Source organism: Cydia pomonella, chromosome 5, assembly GCF_033807575.1.
Source record: "Cydia pomonella isolate Wapato2018A chromosome 5, ilCydPomo1, whole genome shotgun sequence".
NCBI classification, from domain to species: domain Eukaryota; kingdom Metazoa; phylum Arthropoda; class Insecta; order Lepidoptera; family Tortricidae; genus Cydia; species Cydia pomonella.
Window position 1 is genome coordinate 11,076,444 of NC_084707.1, and position 25,067 is coordinate 11,101,510.

A 25,067-nucleotide genomic window follows, 5' to 3' on the forward strand; every position below is an offset into this window, starting at 1 on the left:
CGGCGAGTATTTTTGTTTACTAAAATCGGTCAACTGACCAGAAATCGTTCACACCATAAACGAGCGAGTTACAAGTGACTAGGCAGTGTTTTAAAATGAAAGGCTGGTTCGGACTACGTTAATTTAGCCTAATGGCGAGTATTTTAGTTACTAAACGTGTCTGAACACCAACAATTTAATCAAGCAGATTAGTAAGAGTGGTGGGGCGTGGTTAATCTACTCAACTACATTTTTGGTGTTCAGTAGGCCTACCGCGACCCACGTTCAACGAGTTGCCTCCCTATCACACTTTCGTACGAATTTACAAGTGCGACAGAGAGGCAATACGTCGAACGTAGTTCGCGGTAGGCCCTCTGATACGTAATACTCGCTACTCGACTGATGTAGTCCATCTAGGCTTAAGTGACGTGAGATACTAGCGCTAGTAACATACTCATGCTCATTTTAATAGCCCTCTCTTTTATTTGCTCCAGTTAAGGCGACGGTGCGCATGATCTGCGCAAGTCTTTATTGACATACAAGAGCCATAAACGCACGAAGACATTTTGACTCTGGTTATTTGATACCTTTTGCATTAATTTAATAAATTATAATTTTTTTTTTCTCATGAAATATTTTTTAGTTTAGATTTTTTTACCGTTTACAGCAAACATATTTACCAATGGCAATTATGGTGAGTTTCCCTTGTTCTATTCAGTTCTATTGGTTAAAAAGCTGGGGGCCTACCGCAAAGACCGAAATTCGCAAATTGCGGGGATCTTTCTCTTTTACTCTCATTAAGACGTAATTAGAGTGACAGGGAAAAATGCCCGCAATTGACGAATTACGATTTTCCCGGTAGCCGCCCTGTCCATAATTGTCAAGGTCAAGCCACATGCCAAGTCCACGGACCTAGAAAATAAACCGGACAGTGCACATTGGCCAAAAAAAGGATTAAAGGATCAAAGAATCTAATCTCGACGAGTCCATATACGACGCAGACGTGTGCGGCTCGGGTGCAGAGTGGAACATGCTTCGGAGGGACCGCAGTCGACGTGGAGTTGGCGGGGTCCTACTGATTTCGCGTGCACCTTTGTGTCTAGAGAGGTTGGCTTCCTACGAAACTGCTCAGGGTGAAGACCTCTGGGCGAGATTCTCTATCTCCGGGCAATATATATATATATATATATATGTGTGTGTAGTATACATACCACCTGGATCTAATGACGAAGTGTATTTTCAATGGTTTGACTCTGTAGAAAAAGTATGTCTGATTCATGGCAGCTCGAAGATTGTTGTTCTAGGAGATTTAAATCTTTACAGCGCTAATGCAAATGTAGAAAGGTATTTTCACTGCTTTACTAATGTTTGTAACGTGTCTCAATACAACACAGTGACCAATGTAAATGGAAGAATACTGGATGTAGTGTTGGCGAGCCAGGAGTTGAGCGGAGCGGTGTGTGTGCGGCCCGCGGACTCGCATGAAATCCTATCCAAAATCGACGGTCACCACCCGCCTATTATAATCCATGCCCGTTACAGGCTTGTATCAAGTAGGGTTATAATGGAGCCATCTAACATAGGGGAACAAAACGACTGGAATTTTTCAAAGGGCGACTATTACCAATTATATTGCGACATTAGGGATACGGATTGGGAGCAACTATATACAGTATTGATTGTTCCGATGACGCTGGCCAGTTTTTTAATGACACTTTGTATAATGCTTTCGACCGATGCATTCCAAAGAAAATACGAAAGCACTCGTTTAGTCGTACCTATCCAGTCTTCTATACGAGAGCAATCATTCGTGACATAGAACTAAAAGCACGTCTCCACCGACAATGGAAAAGTTTGGGTAATAAACTAGTTTATGAGCGCTATAGTCAGCTACGTACAAAAATAAAAACGAACTTAATTGCAGAACAAAATAATTATACGAAGCACGTGTCTGAGCGATTATCTCATAACCCGGCTAAATTCTGGTCCGTTGTAAATTCCTTACGATGCAAGGGAAGGGTAGAGATGAGTGTGACGCGCGGGGATAAAGAGCACTCTAGCGCTGATGCCGCCGATGCGTTTGCGTCTCACTTTAGCTCCATTTTTCTACCCGATGAGCCTGTCCTAGACCCACGGGTAGCCAGCACTAGCTTGCCAGTCGACGCTAGGTGTATTGATATTGGGGGCTTCACACAGAATGACGTAAGGAGCGTTCCTTACGTCATTCTGTGCGTAATTCACTGCGTAGTGAAAAAGCTAAAACCTAGGTCGGCGCCTGGACCGGACGCGATACCGGTTTTTGTGGTCAAGGGCTGTATTGATAGTCTGGTGGGTCCGATAGAGTTTATTTTCGACCTCATTCTTCATTCTGGAGTATACCCAACAGTCTGGAAAAGTTCGAGAGTAACGATGATTCCGAAAAAGGGATCTAAACTTAAAGTTGAGAACTATCGTCCTGTTGCAATTCTAAACGTTCTGGTGAAAACTTTCGAATCGGTGACACATTCTAAACTACTACCTCAATGTCAGCCTCACATCACCAGTACACAGCATGCATTTCTCCCGAGAAGATCGGTTGCCACAAACCTGCTTACTTTGACCCGCATTTTATCTCGTGTGTTAGATAGAAAAGCTTAGGGGGGGTTTCGTCTATCTGGATTTTCAAAAAGCTTTCGATCGGGTAGATAATGACGTTCTTCTTTTAAAACTAGGGGCCATGGGCTTTACATCCAGACTTTTGAATCTGTTTGCGAATTATCTATCCGATCGGAAACAGTACGTAAAGTATGGTCCTTACGTTTCTGAAAGCTACCCCACGCGCTCTGGTATCAGTCAGGGGTCGAACTTGGGACTGTTTCTTTTCGTACTGCTGATCAACGATCTGCCTGTGAAGGTGCATCACTGCACATAGCTGATGTTTGCTGATGATGTGAAGTTGATTATACCGATCCAAAGCCAAAGGAATTGTGAGGACCTGCAGCGGGACATAGAAGCGGTGGACCGCTGGATGGATCGTTGGAGTGTTGAAAATAAATTCTATTTCAATGCCAGTAAATGTGAAATTATCTCATTCACCCGAGCCCGCGCACCACAAATATTTCACTACAATATTGGCAGCGCCGACATATCACGCTCGGAGCAGGCATGCGATTTAGGAGTACTGTTTGACTCAGATATCACGTTTCGCGAACATGTACAGACCGTGGCTAAAATTGCGTATAAAAGACTGGGTTTCGTTCTGCGTAATTCCGCGCCTCTGACTGTGGAAGCCACACACGTGTTGTATGCGGCACTCGTACGCAGCATACTCGAAACGAATGCAGTGGCGTGGAGTCCATATGAAAGTAAATATATAGCGCTATCTCGTTTTTTCACGCAAAATAGGCACAATGTATGTCGAGTTGCGGAAAAGGCCCTGAGAAACTAACTAACTAACATTGGCCAAAAAGTGTGTCCACATGAGAAGTCAAAGTGAGCCTTTGCATCTCTTTCTAATTAGGGTGACCATAAGTCATATGTATGTGGGATATTAGGATAACATTGAATATATAGTTTGGCCAGGATCATTTCTTATTCGGGCATAGTCAGAGATAATCCTACCGTCTTTTCGCTGTACTAGTATTATGGCCCCTGAATAGAGATGGATATAGTATTTTCTCTTCTGTAAAAAGCTTCTCAAAACCTTACTTAATTTAGTCGTTCTAAAAGTTCTTACTGATAGGCGTAACGGACCGCCACCATGCTCGATCGTAAGGAATGTGGTCACCGTAACATTTGTCAAGAATATAGGTATGAGTAACGGAGAGAGAGAGAGAGAGAGAGAGAGAAAGAGATACAGATATGCTTGTTGCTTATACAAGTGACTGAGGGCTGCGAGTATGTGGAGTTTGGGCCCAACTAGAATAGCGTGGCTGATCGGCGAAGACGGCGAACCAGTCGGCGAGTCACCTTTGAAGCGCGCGCATGCCGCTCAGAGTCAATTTCTTATAATTTCGTATTTAATTTTCAAATTGTGAACTTAGTAATGAACAAACGTCGGACTATAGGGGACAATTTGAAGGCAAGGTAAGGTTTACAAAAAAATCTTAACTTACGAGTATTATAATGTACCTAGTATTTGTAACATAGTTAATTAAATTAGTTACCCGTTATCATTTATTCATTTTTAATGTGTAAATACTCTTTGAAGTGATGACTGATAGCCCACTGAAGTGGCCACAAAAACACTCTTCAGCATTTTGAGCAATGCAAATACTTGCCAATAACTTCAGTCGATGTTGAAAGATCGTTCTCCCATTTAAAATTGATTTTTACAAGCCGACGAAGAACCTTGACTGCCAAGAATTTGGAAAAAATATTAATAATATATTCTCATAATATACCTACAAATGTACCATTAATGTAAATTAAATCAAATATAACACAGACTATTCAATCTTATTTTAAATTTAAAGGATATAAAAAAATAAACACCTAACTAACGTACAGCTTTAGAGCCGTGTTCATAGAACTTGACATGCCCAGTTAACTCATTTGTGTTTTGTTCCTTTCTCACAACTGCAATTGTCTGAGTGACGGATAAAGCCAAACGAACTTTTTCGCCATTTTGACTTATGTGTAGTCCAAGCACGTTTATAAATAACGCAGTTAGTTGCTATGATATTTGGAATTTCACATTATAAATACTAGGTACCAAATACTAAGTACAAATACTCGAAAGTGAATTGATTGATTTGCGAACCTTACCTATCATTCTGACATGCCACGAAAATGCCCGCTGGAGTCCGACGTATGGTAATGAATAGGGTTGTTTCCATCTACAAATCTTAGGGCAGAATTGTATCTTAATAAATTCTTTTGGATTATAAGAACATGTTAAACTACTTTTAGGGGACCTGTAATGATCACATTTTTGTAAATATTGAATTAAAATATCTTTTGGCACACGTCACGTGACCAAACTCGAAACGTCATTGAAGATTCTGATGACGTCACAACTCTCGGATTGACACTGTTGACAGTTAGGCGATAAACAACAAATGACAAATGTCAGCTGACAGTTCGTATCTTCTACGTGTAGTTATGTGTCAAACCGTAAGCTGTGACGTCACACAATTTTCAAAGAGCGTTTTGGGCGCGAAAGCATTTGTCAAAATATATTTTGTTAATTTAACATATTTAAAGCCGTTTTTAGTATAAAAGTTGAATTTAAGGGCAAGTTTTAGTTAATATAGAACGTAATACAAGCGTTTCAAAAAATTGGAAACAACCCTATTAATTTTTGGTTGATCAAGTTCGCACCCAATATAACCAAGTAGCCGCCATAGAAGGTTATGACAGTTCACAGATTAACCGACTCGTGAGTGAATTGCGGCGCGAAGCGATTGCGAGTGTGGAGTCTTGCAAGTTCGTGCTTCTCGTCTCCTTTGACGCGGGCCAAATACCGACAAAAAACGGGGAATAAGGCGCGAAGGCGTGAACAATCTGCGAAATCGACGCGAGGGCCATCCACACTCGCGTTCGCAGCTTCGCGCCTCGATTCGCGCACGAGTGTGGAGGGCCCTTAAGAAGGTATTTAATTTCAGTAGTATATTGATATAAATACTACCACAATGGTGTCTTTTTAACATTGGCAACATATGCGAGTGAGACACTGCGCCCCACTTTTGCTATCTCATGTGGCCCGTTTTCTCTAGTATGGTACGAATACGAACACCTTTCCATCTCAGTGATAAGGTTCAATTAAGTATGACAAAAATGTTAAAGCCATCTCCACTTTATATCTCCATGGCCAATTTGACATTGACAATATTGACATAAGTCCGTGTGTGGAGAAGTATTGGAGAAGGAGCCGAAGGAGAGGAGCTAAGCTAACATATGCTGATGAAAGCAAATCATGCAATGTTTTGTAGAATATTTAACATAGGACGTAAATTTTACTCAGGAATTGCATTGTCGAAATCAAATATCATGAATACAGAACAGTGTTACTTTAGGTATAATAAAAGAGAAGACAAAATTGATTTAACTTTTCTACTAAAAGTTAAGGAATCCCTGAGACAGTTCAATTTAAGTCGAAAACCATCAGAAAGCGTGGAAAATTTATTAACTCGTATAGGAGCAAACGTTCATAAAGTTGTAAGAAAAGGCAACAAAAAGAAAAGTACTGGTGAAAGTGAAGAAATAAAAGTAAAAGTGTTTGATGGTGACAAGTGTTTACCTGAAAGTTTAACTTGCCTAGATTTGTTTTCCTTGCCAGGGCCAGTGAAGTTTCAGATACAAGATCATGTTTATGAAGCTGTGTTTAATGTGCCATGGATTGAAAGCTTGAGTTTGCCTCAAAGCATACTGTCAGGGTTTGGAGTTTACCCAGAGCACTTTTCTTTTCAAAACACTGATGAAAAGCAGTGTGTTTATAACTGGTACACTTGTAAAGCTGTTAATGACAAAGGAAATACTATAAGCGAGTTCCACTTGCAATGGGAATTAGTAGGAACTGGCTATTGTTACGTACCTACAGTTCAAGACATCGGAAAAAAAATTAAAACTAGAATGTATTCCCAGTAGGTCCTTTATATGTGTTAAAATATGTATCCATATGGTTGTTATTTGTACATTAAAATTAGTTTTTTATTATTTCAGATAATGGCACAATCATTGGACCAGCTGTAGATGCTATTTCCAAAAATAATATTGAAGCTGGGCCTGGTAGATGCCCATTTGAAACAAGGCATATGTTTACTACAAATCTTCTATCAGGCAAGAGGTTAGTCTTAAATCTATTCTGAAGTCTATTTTATGAAAATGATCATGTGTATAATTGTTAAAGTTTTGCAGCTTCCGTTGTGTCAGTTACAACATATTGGCAGACTTGTACTGTGACTCGGATTTTACCAGGACTGTGCTCCACCCTTACTGCCCACCATATGCTCTGCATATAGATTACAGAAAACAACTTATAATAAAGGAGTTATTAGGTAAGGATTCATTACCATGGCATTATTCTATTTTCTTTACAGATTTGAATTGATGAGCTCAAAAATTTGAGATAAATGTAATTTTTTTTATAAATAACCAAAATAAATGTCATTTACAAACAAAAAGTGATCACAGCCTCCCGTGCCCAGGGCTGGTATGAACTAGCATCCTCTGTATTGTATATGTAACTAGGGAATACTGGAAAGGTCCTTAAGATATATCTAGGAGCAGCAATGAAATACCGAGCTAGCTCAATCGTGTGTATTTCGGAACTGACATACAAAATACTCAACCACCCTCTAGTCGGCGCATGTTAACTTAGGTCTACCCCATATTACATATATAACACCCCCCTTCTTAACTTATATGTACTACCAATCTTACTGGAGATAGGAATTAACTTATTTCAATAATATTGTTAAGAGTGGTAACTACCTGAGACAAAAGAATGACATTTTAATTACCTACATAATAAGTTTGTCTCAAGTATGTACCACTGAACTTATATAGGTAACATAATAAGAAAAACAAAGTATACAATAACTAGGAAATATTAACCGTTATCTAATCTATTTCGAAACCATAACGCATAGGTGGTTTCCTAATTCGTTTCAATTGTGAGGCCGGGGCTAGCGTCAATGCGGGCTCGGCCGGTGGCGCTAGCGGCGCGGGCGCCGGCGGCGGCGCAGGGCCGGCGGGGGAGCGAGCCGGCGCGGGCGCGGCCGGGGAGCGCGGCGGCGGCACCGACGCGCGCTCGGGCGACACACCAGGGGTGCTATCTGACGGAATCGAGTTTGGCCAACAATACACTATTCGCGACTTTAATTGATCTAAGTGTCTACTACATGTGGTACCATTTTCCTTTGTCACTACGTAATTACGAGAACCCGTTACTTTTGATACTGTTCCCGGTACCCACTTATCCCTCGCGTTAAATTCTTGTATCCATACTGGGTCCCCTTCGTCCATTTGATTAGGTAGAATACCTCCTGCTGCTTCGATTTGTTTCTGTTGAGCGCGATGTACTCTCTTTTCTACTGCGCTGGTAGGCTTTAACTGGTCCAATCTAGAACGAAGCGGTCGTTTTTGTAGCAACATAGCTGGAGTTTCTCCCGTGGTACCTTGCTCACAGTTACGGTAATTCAGTAAAAAAGTTTGTAATGTTTCCTCTATGTCTTGATTTTCCCTTATAGCTTTTTTTATAGCTCCTTTACACAACTTAACAGCACCTTCTGCGGCTCCGTTCGATGCTGGATGGTACGGTGCTGTAAATGTATGTGTTATTCCATTTAATCTCATAAATTCATCCATCTCTTGACTTGTGAACGGCGGTCCGTTATCTGACACGACCTCTTTTGGCAGTCCGAACCTCGCAAAAGTCTCTCGTAACACCTTAATGACTGCCTTTGCTGTTGTCCTGGTCATTAGGAAAGCCTCAATCCATTTGGTGGTTGAGTCAATCAAAATAAAAAAAGTCCTACCATCATAAGGTCCCAAAAAGTCCACATGGAGTCTACTCCAGGGCTCCGAGTAGTACGGCCAGGGTTGAGATTTAACTCGGGGTGGTGCAGAAGCCTCCACAGCGCAAATAGCGCAGCTTCGACTCATCGCTTCTATATCACGATCAATATTTGGCCACCAAACGAAACTACGAGCCACACTCTTCATCTTGACCATACCTTGGTGACTACTGTGTAATTCCTTTAAAATATTTGCTCTTAAGTTTTCTGGAATGATCATGCGATAACCCCACATTACACAACCACCTTCGACATACAGTTCCTGCCTTTTGGAGAAAAATGGTTTTAATTCTTCGCTATTACAAGATGCTGGCCACCCTCCTCTTATGTATGTAAGTACTTGTCTTAAAATAACATTTTTGTCCGTCTCTTTCTGGACGTCCTGGCTGGTAATGGGCAAAAAGTTTTGTACGAAATTTAGATAGGTTATTTCCTCACTCATCTGATTACTCTCAGGCCTGTGCGGCGGTAGTCGGGATAGGGCATCGGCTCCATTTTTAGTAGTGTGCACATACTCAATATCATATTGATAGCCTCCTAAAATAATTGCCCATCTTTGCATGCGACTGGCCGCCATCACCGGAATCCCGGCTTTGTCTCCGAAGATCGTCACCAACGGCTTGTGGTCAGTCCTCAAAACGAATCTGCGGCCGTACAAGTATTGGTGGAATTTCTTTACTCCATAGATAATGGCAAGCCCCTCTCGTTCTATCTGTGAGTATGCCTTCTCCGCGCTGTTCAATACCCTCGAAGCGTAGGCTATGGGGCGCTCCGTACCATCCGGCCATGCATGCGATATCACGGCGGCCACGCCCACACTGCTCGCATCTGTCGTCAGAATCAGTGGGAGGTCTGGCGAGTAGTGGGCCAGCACCTCACTGGAAGCCAACAATCGTTTGACCTTGTTAAAAGCCTCCTGACAAGACTGAGACCACTCAAATATAACATTTTTTTTTAGCAACTCATATAGGGGTGTCAGTATTGTGCTAATATTTCTCACAAATTTCGCATAGTACATCGCCATTCCAAGAAAAGAACGTAACTCGGACACGTTACTAGGTGTTGTTACATTCAAAATATCCCTAACCTTCTTGGGACAAGTATGGAGTCCTTCTTTATCCACAACGTAACCTAAATAGGTAATTGAATTAGCCAGGAAAGAACATTTTTCTTTTTTTATCTTTAAACCGTATTTTTCCAGCCTCTCAAATACCCTATATAGGTTTTCTATGTGTTCCCTGTCATTTTCGCCCGTAATTACTACATCGTCTAGGAACACACCCACTTTCGACAAATCCGCAAACATCTGTTCTAGAATCCTTTGGAAAATGCCTGGACTCGAGGATAAACCGTAAATCAATCGGTTGTATTTAAATAAACCTTTGTGCGTATTAATCACAGTGTATTTGGCCGTATCATCCAGCACCAATTGCGCATATGCTTGCGAGAGGTCAATTTTGCTAAATTTTTGACCTCCATGTAATTTTGTAAACAAATCCTCGACCCTAGGCAAAGGAAAACGGTCCACATCTAAATGTTTATTAAGACTTATCTTATAATCTCCGCAGATGCGTATAGTTCCGTCAGACTTCACCACCGGTACGATAGGTGTCGCCCACTCGGAGGTCTCGACGGGCGTGATGACGCCGTCGCGCTCCAGCCGCTCCAGCTCGCGCTCCACCGGCTCGCGCAGCGCGTACGCCAGAGGGCGCGCGCGTAGGAACACGGGACGCGCGTCCGGCCGCACTCGCAGTGACACTAGCCCGCCGTTGTACCTCCCCAGGCCCTCCGAGAACACATTCTTAAACCTGGAACTGAAATTTGACAGATTAAAATCTTTCGATGTTTTTACATAATTAATCAAGTCTGACTCGAACAAACCCCTAATAATTCCTAACTCAACTAGCCATTGCCTGCCTAGTAAATTAGTTTTACCATCCTCTATAACATACAAATCGAGCGGCATTGAGCGATCCTTATACTTAATTAGTGGCTTCAATCTGCCTAACGGACGAACTTTCTCTCCTGAATAATATCTTAATATTAGATGACCCGGTTTTAGCTCACAATTCGAAAAATATTTTTCATATACATATGGACTAATACAACTTATAGCACTACCCGTGTCAATCTCCATCTTAATATCGTGATTGTTAACATTGAGGGTCACTAAATAAGGTTTATATTTACTAAAACACTCTTCTTTAACAAAGGAAAGATTTACCTCTAAGTCATATGTTTCCTCTTCCGAATACTCATCCTCAACGTAGTTAACTTTTGTCAACCTGGGGCACATCTTTTTCAAGTGTCCGTCTTGATTACACACACGGCATACATAAAGACGAAATTTGCATGTCTGAGTCGCATGCGCACCTCCACACGCTGAGCACGTCCCTTGACCTTGACCTAATTGCGCGCGGCTGCCGTCAGCTGATCTCGACGTCACAGGTCCCCGGTAACTATTGTTCGGCCGCTGTCCGTTCGGCCTCCATCGGTTAACTTCGTTGCTAACTATTTTGGTCTGCTCGTCCCGTTTCGGATAACTTCGGCTGTTCCGTGATGGCGTCTTGAAATTTGATTTTTTTTTCGTTGCTTATAGAAAAACACGGCGCCGTGGCGTCATTCGCTGATGAACGACCTCGACTTTCTACAGCTGCCGCATTTACCTCTGCTGCCTCCATCGCTATTGCCAACCCCTTAGCATTAGCAAACTTCAGATCATTTTCCGTAAATAACCGCTGTCGAATAGTCTCATTATACAATCCACATACAAATTGATCTCGCAAGCTGTCATCCAACCACGTACCAAAATCACAATATTTAGTTAGCCTTTGCAAGTCCGCAATGAAATCCGCTATCGATTCATGTTTAGACTGCTTGCGTTGACGAAACTTATATTTTTCCGCTAAAACACTCGGCCGCGGTTGCAGATGATTTAACATAAGTTTGACAAGTTCACTGTAGGTTTTTTTCTGATGGCTTAGTCGGAGTACACAGGGTTACTAATAACTCGTAGCTATCTGCTCCCATCGCGGTAATTAATAATGGTACTCTGCGGTCCTCTTGCACCTCATTAACGATAAAATACTGCTCCAGCCTGTCTATATACGTCGCCCAATTGTCTTTTTGCCGATCAAACGCGTCCATCTTGCCAACCGACATCTTTGCCATTCTGTTCGCACAAGATATCACTCAACCACGTTCGCGCACTCGCTGATTCGATCCCATCCTCGTCGCCAGATTATTGTATATGTAACTAGGGAATACTGGAAAGGTCCTTAAGATATATCTAGGAGCAGCAATGAAATACCGAGCTAGCTCAATCGTGTGTATTTCGGAACTGACATACAAAATACTCAACCACCCTCTAGTCGGCGCATGTTAACTTAGGTCTACCCCATATTACATATATAACACTCTGTAATTGTAGCAGATGCCTAACTTGTTTGCTCATTTTATTTACTTTCCAGGTTACAATGCTGACATTATATGCCTTCAAGAGGTGGACAAGAAAATATTTAAAACCTGTTTAGATCCACTATTAGAAAATAATGGACTGAGGGGTTTATTTTACAAAAAAGGAAAAGAAGTTGCTGAAGGATTGGCTTGCTTCTACAGAGATGGAAGATATGAGTATGTTACCTTTGAAAAGATGAGAGATTTATTAATAGTATCTTAGGCTTAATGATTGTAGTTGATGCCACTTAAATAACTCTTGGGAATGAAATACAATTGGGATACTTTTTATTTTAAAACTCTCAGAGAGCTTAGATGATGTATTTTATCAAAGATAATGTGAAATAGAGGTTCATTGTCAAAGAAATCTTTGTAGCCACAGTAAACACAGTTGGTAGTGTTTACTGCCATCTTTTAACTCATGATTAAAACTTATAGAATGCCATTTGACTTTGATCCTTATTCTTTCACTGATATGTGTTAAATTTGTTAAATATCAAAAAGTGCATCTTTTTAACCGATGCCCTGTAAGATGGCGCCAATTTTTGATATTTAACAAATTAAAGTCGAAAGATAGCAGTAAATTTACCGTGGCTACAGAATTTTCTTTGACAATCCACCTCTATTTCAAATTCTCTTTGATTTTGTGACTTAGCTAGCTAATTGGTCTATGGTACATGTTTTTATTATTTACATGATTCTGATTAGGTGTGATCACTTAGTGTGAGCCGCCGCACGAAGCAGCTCGGTCGATCGGGACGTGCCTCGCCCGAGGCATTGCGGCCGCGAGTGCGTTTGCTTCACCTGAGTCATGTCTGTACAGACCGACCTGCTTCGCGCGGCAATTTTCTCGCGAGGCGTCTTGTCTGTCAGCAAAGCCTATTTAGTATAAACAATTTATTCTTATTTTTAGGTTTTTGGGTGAGGAGCATATAGTACTTTCAGAAGCGCTCAAGTCAAACGCTCATTTGAAACCTATCTGGGATGCTGTAAAACAAAACAATAGCCTTGCAGAAAGAGTCTTAGATAGATCTACTGTGGCGAGTGTAACATTCTTAAGATCACTTGAGAACCCTAAAGAAATACTGCTAGTTGGCAACACTCATTTATACTTTCACCCTGATGCAGACCATATAAGACTTTTACAAGGAGGGATGGTTATTTATTGGTTAAAACAAATAAAAGAAAGGTTGCAAGTTAAGGTAATACCACCATGTCCTGAGACCATTAATTAGCTACTTCATTTAACATATTTTATTTATTTTATGTTTTTTTCTTCAGTTTCCAGGTCAAAGGGTCTCTTTAATATTGTGTGGGGACTTTAACAGTGTACCATCATGTGGTATCTACCAGTTGTATACTACTGGAAGTGCGCCTAGTTCCCTTCCTGATTGGAGCTCAAGTATGTACTTTTCAGTTTCACTCTTCCCTCTGGTTTTAGTAGCATCAATTGATACAATGTTTGCCATTAAGTATTTATTATTAAATTGCGCCTATTTTGTGCCTATACATCATTTGGGCCCTGAACCCATATGGGATGGCCCAGACCTAGTCTTGGAGAAATTATGATTATGTATTTGTTTTTGCAGAGCCAGTAGAAGTTGTTCATGATCTAAATCTCCAACAAGACATTCTCCTGGGAAGTGCCTGTGGCACACCTCAATATACAAATTTCACTGCAGGTTTCGCAGATTGCTTAGACTACATTTATTATGAGAAAGCAAATATAGAAGTTGAACAGGTTTGTATTTGTAATTCTATCACCTTCTCATAAGTTTTAAAGCACTAAGGCCGCGTACTGGACGTACGGGACCAGCGGTTTGGGCAGCATATTTCCTAGAACAAATTCATTCAAGTCATTTGTGACATTGTCTATGAAAAGGAGACCTTATTGTCGGTGGCGCTTACGCCATTATCAACGATGCTCCCATATTATAAACAACGCCGCGCTACGCAGTGCGGCGTAAGCACCATCGACAATAAGATCCCTTTTCATAGATAATGTCACATTTACAGTACATTGAGATCGAATCGCTCGAACCTGTCGTTCGCGCCACCCCGTTTGACTTGATCAAAATGTATAGAATTGACTGTACCAGTTCCGGATTATGGCGAGGATCGCCGGTCGCGTGCGTCCAATCTGAGGCCTAATAGATACGTATACACGATAGGGACACGACTATATGTTAGATTGAGAGGTCTGAGAGACGTATTAATGTGCACGGCGGACTACTTTCTAGTAGTGGTTAAGACTGGAGTCCTTTGAGTCCTCTGCTTTAAGGTGGTTCGATTTTCATACAAAAACCAATCGCTATTTATTAATTAATTACACAATATTATTACATAAATAGTTGCGCATCTATCTACTTTCGAATATTCATTTGCGCTAAATTAATAGAAAAACTTTGTTTCATACAGAAATCATGCAATAATCAACGTTATATTTTTATAAATTTTACTCATGTGTGTGTGACAAATGTCGTGTACAAATACATTGCGACGTTGCCACTCCATGCCTCGCACGGCGATCGGCGCGACGTTGCGATGTTTGACGCGTTTTTAGCTGACTCTGTCGACACTGACACTCAGTGTTACCAGGCGTACGATAATTGTCGTACATGTACGATAATTTGGGCCCCGGTATGACGTAATGTTCCAAAGAGCATTATCGTACACTAAAGTACTATAATTTCAGCCCTTGGATGATGCCACCTTAAAAGTCTAGTAATTTGAAGCAAAATATGACACTTTCTCTCAGAAATAGGCTAAAATTACTATTTTTTGGGTGTTCGGCTCCTTGGTGCAAGTTTAAAGTTTAAAATGTCACAATTTCCTGTATACCGTTTGAGTCTATCCCAAAAATACACAAACATAAACAGATTTTTTGCGCAATTTAGACGAAAATTGTCTTTTTTTTATTATTAATTGGAAATTTAAGCTTATTTTGCTAGACATTTTTAGGGGCTGCCTTTTTGATTGGCGTACGATTTTTTTTCAACGGTACAATAATATTGACACTCAAGTACGATAATTCTCTTCCGCTCACCTGGCAACACTGCTGAAACTTGACAGGACCTGGGGGCCTACCGCGAAAACCTAAATTCGCAAATTGCGGGGATCTTTCTCTTTTACTCTCACTAAGACGTAATTAGAGTGACAGAGAAAAATGCCCGAAATTGACGAATTTCGATTTTCCCGGTAGCCGCCCTGGTGCTTGAGGTACTTGATAGGAAACAACGCTGCCGCATGTTCTGAATTGTGATTTTATGTGTTTTTGGATTGAAAATGATAGCAACGTCTAAATCAAGTTACAAAAATCATCGATATTCTGGTCCGCGAAAAACCAGGAAAAGTGTAACTGTAATTGGAGTCTACAAAAATGACCTAGAAACTAGTTCACTTTTATAAAACTCAATTTTGCCCGAGATTGTACTTAGGCGAATACCTAAGGGAGCTAAGTGTATTGATCTTGAATAATTAGTTGGCTAATACATATATGACTCCAACATGATATGGACATTTACATCATAACTATTATACCTAGTTGGTTACTAAGTTCTGTTACTCGATTTCTTTCTTTCTTCCTAGCGTTGTCCCAGCATATTGCCACGGCTCAATGGAGCTTGGGGTCCGCTTTGACAACTAATCCCAAGATTTGGCGTAGGCACTAGTTTTTACGAAAGCCACTGCCATCTGACCTTCCAACCGAGAGGGTAAAACTAAGCCTTGTTGGGATTAGTCCAGTTTCCTCACGATGTTTTCCTTCACCGAAAAGCGACTGGTAAATATCAAATAATATCTGTTCTGAAGTTCTGTTACTCGATTTGCAACCTCTTTATTTCCGTTAAAACAAATGCTACCGAAACAATAAAAAATGAAATAATGTGGTGGATTTGTGAGCTATAATTATATACCGCACATAACGCTTATCTCGTCGTATCTATAATGAATTGGGGCCTAAAAGAGAATCGTATTCCAATTTTTTGAAACGCTTGTATTACTTTCTATATTAACTAAAAGTTGCCTTAAAATTCAGCTTTTATACTAAAAACGGCTTTAAATATGTTCAATTAACAAGATATATTTTGACAGATGCTTTCGCGCCCAAAACGCTCTTTGAAAATTGTGTGACGTCACAGTTTATGGTTTGACACATAACTACATACACACGTAGAAGATACGAACTGTCAACTGATATTTGTCATTTGTTGTTAATCGCCTAACTGTCAACAGTGTCAATCCGAGAGTTGTGACGTCATCAGAATCTTCAATGACGTTTCGAGTTTGGTCACGTGACGTGTGCCAAAAGATATTTTAAATTCAATATTTACAAAAATATGGTCATTACAGGTCCCCTAAAAGTAGTTTAACATGTTCTTATAATCCAAAAGAATTTATTGGGATTATTTATGCCCTAAGATTTGTAGATGGAAACAACCCTATTGCGTTGCACAAATGTGGGCTGCCAATCATGATTTTGGGTGTGTCATACTCGGGGCTAACACAGATTCATTTCTGTGAAAAAGGTGTGAAAACCGGAAACTGGAAACCGTTCTCGAACCAATAGTGAAGCCCTTAAGCCACACCCTATTTCAAAACCAGCCATGGATCTTTGAACAGGACTCAGCTCCTGCACATAAGGCAAAAACAACTCTGGTTTCGAAGGAACAAAATTGACTTTATTGCCCACGAAGACTGGCCGTCCTCTAGCCCGGACCTTAACCCCCTGGATTATGCCATAGCAGGTAATTGAGGAGAAAGCCTGTGCTAAACCCCACACAAATCTTAACTCCCTCAAGCGGGCCATAGTTAAGACAGTGACGGAATTAGACATGACAATCGTGCGTGCCGCTATTGATGACTGGCCTCGTCGTTTGAGGGCCTGTGTTAAAGCCAGAGGAGGCGATTTTGAATGATATTGTCATATGTAATTCCTGATTTTGTGTACTTCATTTTAATATATACTTTTTTAAACTTTCGTTGGTATATTTTATGTAGATAAAGATTATTGCAGTAACAGAATTTAATAACCAACTAGGTAGAAAACAACATACATAAACACATAAATTGGATATGATGTGATCCGTTGAATGAAATTGACAATAAATAAAATAAATAAATAATTTTCTGTCTCTAGGCATTGTGTGAAACTTCTAGTTGTGTCAAAATATCGGGAAATCAATAATATAAACAAACATGGTAAATAAATATCTCATTTCTTTTTATAATGGTAATAAATAGAAGGCCATGCAATTTTGTAACTCACTGTAATTTAATTAAATGTATCGTAAAAAATAGTACCCACTTTTTTAAAGGCTGGGCAGTAAGGGATTGCTTTAATTTTAGAACAAAACAGCGTTTTTTTGTGAAAAAAAATACCGGAAAATCTGACTTACAAATTTGGACTTTATTAGGTTCATTCTACTTAGAATCTTCTCCACCCTAGCATTAAAAAAAGATATCCTAAAATATCCATACCATTACGTCAGATTTTAGTGTGAAAGAAATTTCAATGTAAAACTAAAATTTCAATACATATTTTCGGGTTTTTTTAGCACGAGGATTGATTATGCTAGTGATTCTAAGTTGGAAGAACCCAAAAATATCATGATGTGTGAGAATCAGACTTTTAATATTTTTATGGAAAACGCTCATATTTCTCATAAAATAATTTATTAATAATAGGTACTTGATAATACTGATAACAAAAATAATTTTAATGAGTCTCGAACCCACATCCTCTTGCATGTATTTCCACGTACATATCGCAACGCTATTGAAGCCTACTCACGCTGTGCCAAATTGTCTACTACAAGGATCCCAGTAAGACCGTTTGTATGTGTGAGTGATACTTAGAAATAGAGTCAAGAAACATTCTGTCGACATTAAGGGGTAGTTTTTGTACAATGAAGTGTTCAATGTTTGTTTTAATAGTTCAATATTTATTTAAAGAGTGCGCTAAACATAATTTACAGTATAGAAATACCAAGACTACTCCACAAAAAAATTAAAACTCAAAATTTGCAATTGTGGCACCATCTAGTGAGGTTTAAGCTTTGGGTAACCTAGTCGAACCACCTTAAGACTCAACACAGTTTTTCAGACTTATAATTAAGATGAAACTCGAGTTCTTTTCAATTTATTAGAGACCCGAGTCTTTTGTAGAGACTTAAGTCAATTGAGTCCTTTTCGGAGAATTTGTAATTTTTTTACAAATAATTTCGAAATGTGTTGTCTTTATGTAAAATTCATAGAGAAATAAGAAGTCATAGATTGCTCACTCCATACATCAGATTTGGTACCAAAACGCTTATTATTTTCGTAGTCGACATCTAGCATCGAGTAGCGGAACTCTTAGTACTGCTACTCAACAATAGATATCGCGGCAAACAAAAAGTCCGGTACTCGATGCTAGATGTCGACTACGAAAATAATAAGCGTTTTGGTACCAAAACTGATGTATAGAGTGAGCACTTTATGTACTTCTTATTTCTCTATGACATAACATAAATCATACAATAATTTTTTTTTTTACTGTTTAGGTAAAGCCTATAAAATTGTTGACTTAGTCTCGGAGACTCGATTCCTTTTGAGTTGAGCTTAAAAAAGACTCAATAAAGGACTCGACTCGGGACTTAAAAGACTCAGAAGCTTTTTAAGCTGAGTCTTTTAAAAACAAGTCGAGTTCTTCAATTTAAACTCATAAGACTTGAGTTCCTGCCAACACTACTACTTTCCCTATGAACGACTTTACGTACAGTCACGTCTGAAAATATCGGTACAAAAAATGTGCCAAAAATATATATACACTACCTTAATATATATGGACAATAAAATCGTGTATACATAATATTTGTGGCACTTTTTTCGTATCGATATTTTCAGACGATATTACCAGACCGCATCAAGCTTGTGGTTCGGTACTTAGGTCTGGTAGTGAAAGTAAAGTTAGTCCCGTTCATATAACCGACCGAACATTCTTGTTTGGTGTGCCTCGGTGGAATGCTACAACGCGATTGGTTGATGAGTTCGCATCACGCGCGCGATTGGTCGCAATTAGTTGCATTGGACTGCTCACTGCACGCTTGGCCCGCATTCACTGACAATGACATTGCTATTCTGGCACCATTCTTAGTGCCCTTTTTACACTCGGCGTCATAAAAATCCCACCTCGCTCAAAATTCGTTTCAAGCAAATATAGCTATTATCTTATGAATTGTACCCTGTCAATATTGGTATCATTTGAAAGCACAATTAACGAACTTTAAAAAGATAAATCGTCATTTTCCGTAAAAACAACCATCGCCAAACATCGGCGATTTGTTTAAAAACGGGCCGAGATCCAATTTTAATGGATTCCTTGTGGATGGTTGCAATCCGGGGGGTAAAGGTTAGTTATGAGTATTTCGCTCTCCAGAGGTCACTGAGATCACTACTGAACAGTTACAGCAAGAAAAAACCCTTGGACATGGATACCAGGCCAGAAGAAGCAGCTCAAGAGGTGGCACTGCTGCAAACAGGACTATGGAAGTTTCAAGTGGCTGAAAGATTTAACATAAGCCGTTTCCGAGCGCGTCGAGTCTTGCAGCGGTTGCAGGAGACTAGTGGTTACATTAGGAGGTCTGGATCTGACAACCGGTACATAGTATCGAACTCTTTGCAGAACCGTTTCTCCGACGCTGTTGAGCTGCAGCAGTAGCTTCGAGCACGAGCTTAAAGATAGGGCATCGAATAGCCAGGAGGCAATTTACCCAACTGCACGAATATTGGACGTTTGGTCAATAAAGGAATGTCCTCTTTTCCAACGAAACGAGGGTGTGCCTTTACACCAACAACGGGCGCAAGAGGGTGTACAGAAGGCAGGAAGAGCAGTTCACGCAAGCCTGCACCGAAGAAACCGTGTGCTAAGGTGGCGGATCTTGCATGTTCTGGCCGTTCTGGGGTGGCATTTCGATTGACGGGACAAATGATCTCATATGCATTTCCTGCACTGAAGGTGGTCGCAGCCAGGGTTCCCTAATTTCTCGGCGTTATACAACGGATATCTTGGAGGAGCATGTGGTCCCATATGTTGGTATTGTTGGACCCAACTTCCAGTTTATACATGACAACGCCCGCTGCCACACTGCGTTGATTGTGCGAGACTACCTGCGTGAGGTTGGGATGACCGTAATGGAGTGGCCAGCAAAAAGCCCTGACTAGAACCCAATCGGACATCTCTGGGATCAGTTAAAACGGCGAGTGCGGTCGCATGATCCTGCTCCTGCTACTCGCGACAAGCTTCAAGACGCCATTATTGAAGAGTGGAAGAACTTTGCATCGTATGGAAGCTATTCAGAGGGCAAGAGGAGGAAGCACTAGGTTTTCAGTTTTTTTTTTTTCTGAAGGTGTTTGTTGGTTTTGTAGTATTATATTATTCTATGTAATTATAACCTGAATACACGTTGATTCCTTTTTCCTGAAAATTTTCTTTTTTTTATGGAGTAGATCGTCAATTTTATTTTCCAATAGAGAGTTTCACAAAATTCTCATTCTTTTTTTTTTCTTTTAAACGGTTTGAAAGAAAAAAGTTAAGATGTGCGATATTTTTGACGCTGAGTACATAAAGCTAATATACTTACTTACTACGAGTATACTCTTTGAATTAGAGACAAAATATTTTTTGCATGTCAAATATTGTAAAAGATGTGCTGATATTTGGTGAAACGGAAAAATACCCTTACTCGGGCCCGTTTGCATGTGGATGTAATTGGCCCTTGAGTCAATGCTGGTACTTATTACTTTCATAATTAATCGTATTGTTTTTTCAGGTTGTTCCATTTCCCAGCGTTGAAGAACTACAAGCCCATACTGCTTTACCCAGCATAGTATTTCCATCTGATCACATTGCTTTGATTTCTGATCTACGATTTATCTCATAACAATGTAAGATAATTTAGTATATATCGTCTGTCAAGCCATTTCCGTCAGGAGAAAAAAGCGGCAAATTTAAAAAATATAGGCGCGAATAAAGGTTATCGTACCATAGAAAAATTGAAATTCACGCCTTTTTCTACTGACAAACTTGTTTGACCGGCTACAATTTAGTGTGTATGTGCTATTTTAATTGAAATACTTCCATGATATAATTATGTAAATAAACGTTGTTGGAATATTTCTTCTTCGTTTGTTTCTGTGGTGTGGGTAAGTGAAGTCGCCACAGCTCCTGAAGATGCTTTTCATTTTCTCCAAGGACCTTTTTCATTCCAGCTGGATCTTTCTGCAGGATGATTTAAAAAAAAGTAGCTGTAACATTATACATTATTATGTATTACCTGTTCGAGGGCGTCCGCTAGCTGGCGCGGTTACTTGCAGCGGGTTAACGAGAAATAGTAGGTACGCACAACGCTGACTGGCGCGGCACGGACGCATGCAACGGATTTTACCTACAATAGCGTCCCGCGTGCGTGCAACCGCGCTTGCGCTTCTTAGCGGACGTCCTGAAAGAAGCTGGGGGCCTACCGCGAAAACCGAAATTCGCAAATTGCGGGGATCTTTCTCTTTTACTCTTCGTAAGACGTAATCAGAGTGACAGAGAAAAATGCCCGCAATTGACGAATTTCGATTTTCCCGGTAGCCGCCCTGTTCTCATGACTGCACATCCCACACGGTCTGTGTTGATATTGAAGCGCTTAGAACGTATACTAAGATTACTAATTTCCCCCGGGACATCCCGGCGTCATTCCTAGGATATGGTAGAGGAAACCCTCTAAATTCCTATTATAAACTCTAAAAAAATAAGATAATTAATTGGTATGCCAGTTTTGGCTGGCAACTAAGCTTCCGAGTGTCCATGGTCACCCTGACCGTTGCTTGGTATGTGCAACGAGTTCGACTAATCGATTAAATACAGTGCCGCAATGTATTGAAAAGCGCATGCCACTTGTGGCAAGGTCTATAGAGCCCTTTTAATGATATGTTTCTATTGGGTCTATAGTTGGTCTATAGCAAGGCCTGTCGACTTATATTAAAGTGAAGGGCGCAATGTCTTTTATTGCCATACCAAATTGAACCTTATCACCCAGCCAGAAAGGTGTTCATACCAGACTAGAGAAAACGGTCCACTTGAAATAGCAAAACCAGAGGGCCTACCGCGAAAACCGAAATTCGTAAATTGTGGGAATCTTTCTCTTTTACTCTCACTAAGACGTGATTAGAGTGACAGAGAAAAATGCCGCAATTGACGAATTTCGATTTTCGCGGTAGGCCCTCTGAGCCCTGTGTCTCACTCGCACATGTTGCCAATTTTAAAAAGATACCATTGTGGTAGTAATTATATCCATTTACTACTGAAATTAATTACCTTCTTATGCTATTTTAGTGCTATATTCAAATTATGTTTCTGATATATTTTAAGTAATTTGTTAGTAATAATAATAATAATTATTATTATTTAAACTTTAGCAGGTGCTTTTAGAGAATTCGTTTGAAATTCAGCTTGTTTGGGGCTTGTCTAATCGTTAGAGGAAGCGCATTCCAAAGACGGATTGCTTGAACAGCGAAAGAAGACGTTAGGAAACCGGTATGGTGAGGGAGAACAGAGAGTTAAAGAGAACGGGCAGAGCGCAGCTCGCAGCCTGGGCGGGGGGTCATAAAGATGAAGTTACATTTGAGATATTCTGGAGTAGAGGGCTCGAATAGGATAGAGAAAAGTGAGGAAAGTATTCGAAAGGAACGGCGCTGACGTATGGGAAGCCACTTGAGCTGGCGACGGTAGCTGGATATATGATCAAATTTTCAAATTCCAAAAATGAAGCGTATTCCATTGTTTACGAGTCGATCGAGTTTGTTGAGAGAATTTTGACACATGTTCGTTGTACACACATCAGCATAATCAATGAGCGGGAGGATGAGTACTTGAATGAGCAGTTTCTTTGTGCATACCGGAAGATTTTTTTGAAACGGTAGAGTGTGCGTAAGGTACAAGTGACAAGTTGCCCGTCCCATGAGAGATGCCTGTCAATGACTAAACCGAGGTCCTTCACTTGACTCGAAATAGGTATGACCGATATATATGATAGTTATGATTTTAATATTATTAACTTATTAAAACAAGGATGTGTACAATAAACAAAAGCATTAAATTTAATATGGCAGAAATTGTAGTAACTTTGAATATTAATTGGTATCCCCAACTTGATGACATATTTTCGTGTATTTTTAAAATACGTTAATGGCGCCCGCTCAGCATTGATAAGTATAATATTTAAAAAAAAGGAGTGTGGCGGGTTGCAGGAGTGAAAGCTATGCCGATATGAATCGGTCTTACAGAATTCTTATTACGTACTTAATGTAAAAGTAAGTTTATCTAAAAAGGTATGTCTTTATTTCGTCATCTTAAACTTGGTCGACGTAATGAGAGCTAATACTATTATATTATTAATAGATTAAAGAAATAAATAAATAATTGTCAAATTTAAATCCAAAGTCCTTAAACAGACTCACATTTAATACATAATATTCTATTACTGAAACGTTGCTTCAAACTATTTATATATATATGTAATAGATTCTATACATTGAATATGTATAATAATTAAAAATATTATTATTTTATTCAAATAATAATAAATATTCTATACATTCTATAGATTGTATAGGTTGTATATAAATTTACGTCCGTACAACAAGGCGGTAAATTTGAAAAATTTAGTTGCAATCACAAATCTACGATGATGCTTACGCTTAAAGATAGCTGAAGTGTGGTAAAGGGAAGCCATCACGTATATATGTATCCCATGAGTGCGAAAGAGGCAGACTACAGATGAAAAAACATGACCAATGACCGTTTTTGAGTTCGACAGTGGCCACCAACGGCCAACATTTATTCATTTTCAAACACATGTCTGGCATTGTAACACCTAAATTTTAAAAATAAAAAAATATAAATCAATCAGGAAGAAAACTATTAAAAACGTATAGCAGTTAAAATAGTGTCGTTTTTTTTATAGGCAATTATGACATTGATAAGTATTTTGCTAAATTAAGAGCATAAATAGTGTAAGATGCGGGTTTACACAGTTAAATATAAGTTTTTATTTCATTGTGTGCTTAAATTTTATCATTTTATTCAATAATAAGATTATTATTATTATTATTATATAGCCCTTTGTTCTGAACATGATTGTTCTTTTTGATAGTCTTGAATTATCATATGAAGTCTCTTAGTTCAGTGTGCCTGTCGGCAAAGGCCTCCTCCAACTCCTTCCAGTATCTTCTCTCTCTTGCCACCCTTGTCCAGAGCGGTCCCACTGTACGAATAATTTCGTCTTCCCATCTTGTTACTTGAGGGCCTTGCGATCTTGACCCGTCTGTAGGGTGCCACATGAGAACTCTTTGGCTCCACTTTTCTGTCTTACATCTTATAGTGTGACCTGCCCACCTCCATTTTTGCATATCTATGTGAGTGAGGATATCTGCTACTTTTGTTCTAGCTCTTATGTCAGAGCTGCGGTTTCTATCCTGTAGTTTTACCCCGAGCATGCTCCTCTCCATAGCTTTCTGGCACTTTGCAAGTTTATCTCTTTGTTTTTTAGTAAGAGACCAGAAGTTTCGCAGCCATAAGTTAGACACGGAAGGACACATGTGTTGAAAGTTTTGCTTTTTATTCGTATACCTAGGTTGCTTTTCATGATTTCTTTAAGTGACCAGTATTTGCTCCAGCCGGATGATATTCTTTTTTCGATTTCTTTGTCCATTTGGTCCTTGAAAGATATTATTTGACCTTGATACACGTATTCCTCAACGTAATCTAAAATGTATCCATTGACTGTGATTTAAATAATCAAGATTACCTATTTTGTTTAAAAACTTAAAATGTTGCACTACGCTAGGGCTTGACAAAATGTTTTTGTGATTTACCATAAAACAATTATACTAGCATAGGGTAAAGACAGTATGATTCTCTCAATTAGAAAAGATCTTGGCCAAACTATACATTCCAACTTATCCTAATATCCCACATAAGTATGACTCATGGTCACCCTAATTAGAACGAGATGCAAGGCTCTAGTTTGACTTCTCATATGGACACACTTTTTTGGCCTGTGTACTATCCAGTTAATTATGTAAGTCCGTGGAAGTAACTAATTAATA

At 39.7% G+C, this 25,067-nt stretch overlaps 1 protein-coding gene across 1 annotated transcript; it reads left to right on the forward strand.

Annotated features, from left to right (window-relative positions):
• Positions 1-5,789: 5,789 nt before the first annotated feature.
• On the forward strand, positions 5,790-21,090 carry LOC133517702 (2',5'-phosphodiesterase 12-like). Its single transcript, XM_061851072.1, is given in 9 exon segments — positions 5,790-6,513; positions 6,515-6,542; positions 6,622-6,745; positions 6,817-6,956; positions 11,948-12,110; positions 12,847-13,135; positions 13,215-13,335; positions 13,523-13,674; positions 20,744-21,090. Coding segments are annotated over 9 exon segments (1,785 nt in total). The 5' UTR covers positions 5,790-5,856; the 3' UTR covers positions 20,855-21,090.
• The last annotated feature ends 3,977 nt before the right edge of the window (positions 21,091-25,067 follow it).